General features: G+C 39.9%; 1 protein-coding gene across 1 annotated transcript in view; it reads left to right on the forward strand.

Moving 5' to 3' along the window:
- Positions 1–1,099, forward strand: part of LOC119592679 — an 83,398-nt gene that overhangs the window by 80,066 nt on the left and 2,233 nt on the right. Inside the window, exons 2-3 of the mRNA XM_037941594.1 lie at positions 35–133; positions 496–672. Coding sequence (XP_037797522.1) covers positions 83–133; positions 496–672 — 228 coding nt within the window. The 5' untranslated portion in view covers positions 35–82. The remainder of the gene's footprint in view (positions 1–34; positions 134–495; positions 673–1,099) is intronic.

The following is a 1,099-nucleotide window of genomic DNA, read 5'->3' on the forward strand; positions in this document are numbered from 1 at the left end:
CTGTCTCAACACATTTCATTTTGTCTTCTTTCAGCATCTGAAGGAGGAAAGGATCACATAGCAGTTAATCCTCGACAGAAGTATGACGTTGAGATTAACATTTCATCTCTCGTCCGGCATGAACGTCTTGGTGGTAAGTTTCCCATTTTTCTACTTTTCGTGTGAATTTCGGGAGGCTACGTTATTTTTTTTTGTTATAATCCAGAAAAAAGAACAGCAAATCAAATAGAATGTAAGAATAAATTTGGATGATTAGAAAATGTGATCATCTCGACACACCGCGATGATTTCCATGGGGGGATGTAAGCATCTCAGAATACCACTTCAACCCATATAATTTTCTCATGACTACAAGCCTTCTTTCGCAATCCTGTCGACATTCTCAGATATAAAACTGTAAATAACTACCCCTATATTTCCCTCGCGCCCTATACGTTACAGGAGCGTAAGAGGAAAAGTGCAACTAACTATATATTTTCCCTCCCGTTCTTATAGGTTGCAGTGTTGTGGTCGATAGCACTGGCAGTGGCGGAGGAACAGGGCGATCCACGTGTAATGGCGTTGTCCTCGATAGCCAAGAGGCTTACCAGTGACACGAGACACGAGGCAGCGTCGGACACAACCACAGCCACGCGTCGAGAGGAAATCTTTCGAAATCTGTCCTTGTCAAAGGTGAGTGACATTATTCCTCTCACTTATGTGACTCTTGTTTCCAGGGGGTCGGGGTAGCGAAAAGAGTGTCTTTGGTGTCCTTTGATAAAGTGGTTTGTTTTATATCTAACATTACCCCTTTTCTTCCTTATGGGACGAAAACGTATGCCAGTTTATACTATTTCTTCACTCATGTCATTATTTGTCCTAATAAATGTCTATGAATAGTTATATATTCATTCAGATGCATTCGTATACCATTGCTTCTAACTTCTATAACGCAATTTTATAATTTTGCTTCCTAATGGTAAATGTCTACCATTGTGTACCAGAAGATACTGCATATGTTATTCCTCCGTGTATTGTCACACTTTTCCATTTTGCCCAAATAATTAGGCTTCGATCAATTTCACATCTTTAATAAATGCTGGAAATCCTTTAGAGAGAG

This window comes from Penaeus monodon, chromosome 30 (assembly GCF_015228065.2).
Source record: "Penaeus monodon isolate SGIC_2016 chromosome 30, NSTDA_Pmon_1, whole genome shotgun sequence".
NCBI classification, from domain to species: Eukaryota; Metazoa; Arthropoda; class Malacostraca; order Decapoda; family Penaeidae; genus Penaeus; species Penaeus monodon.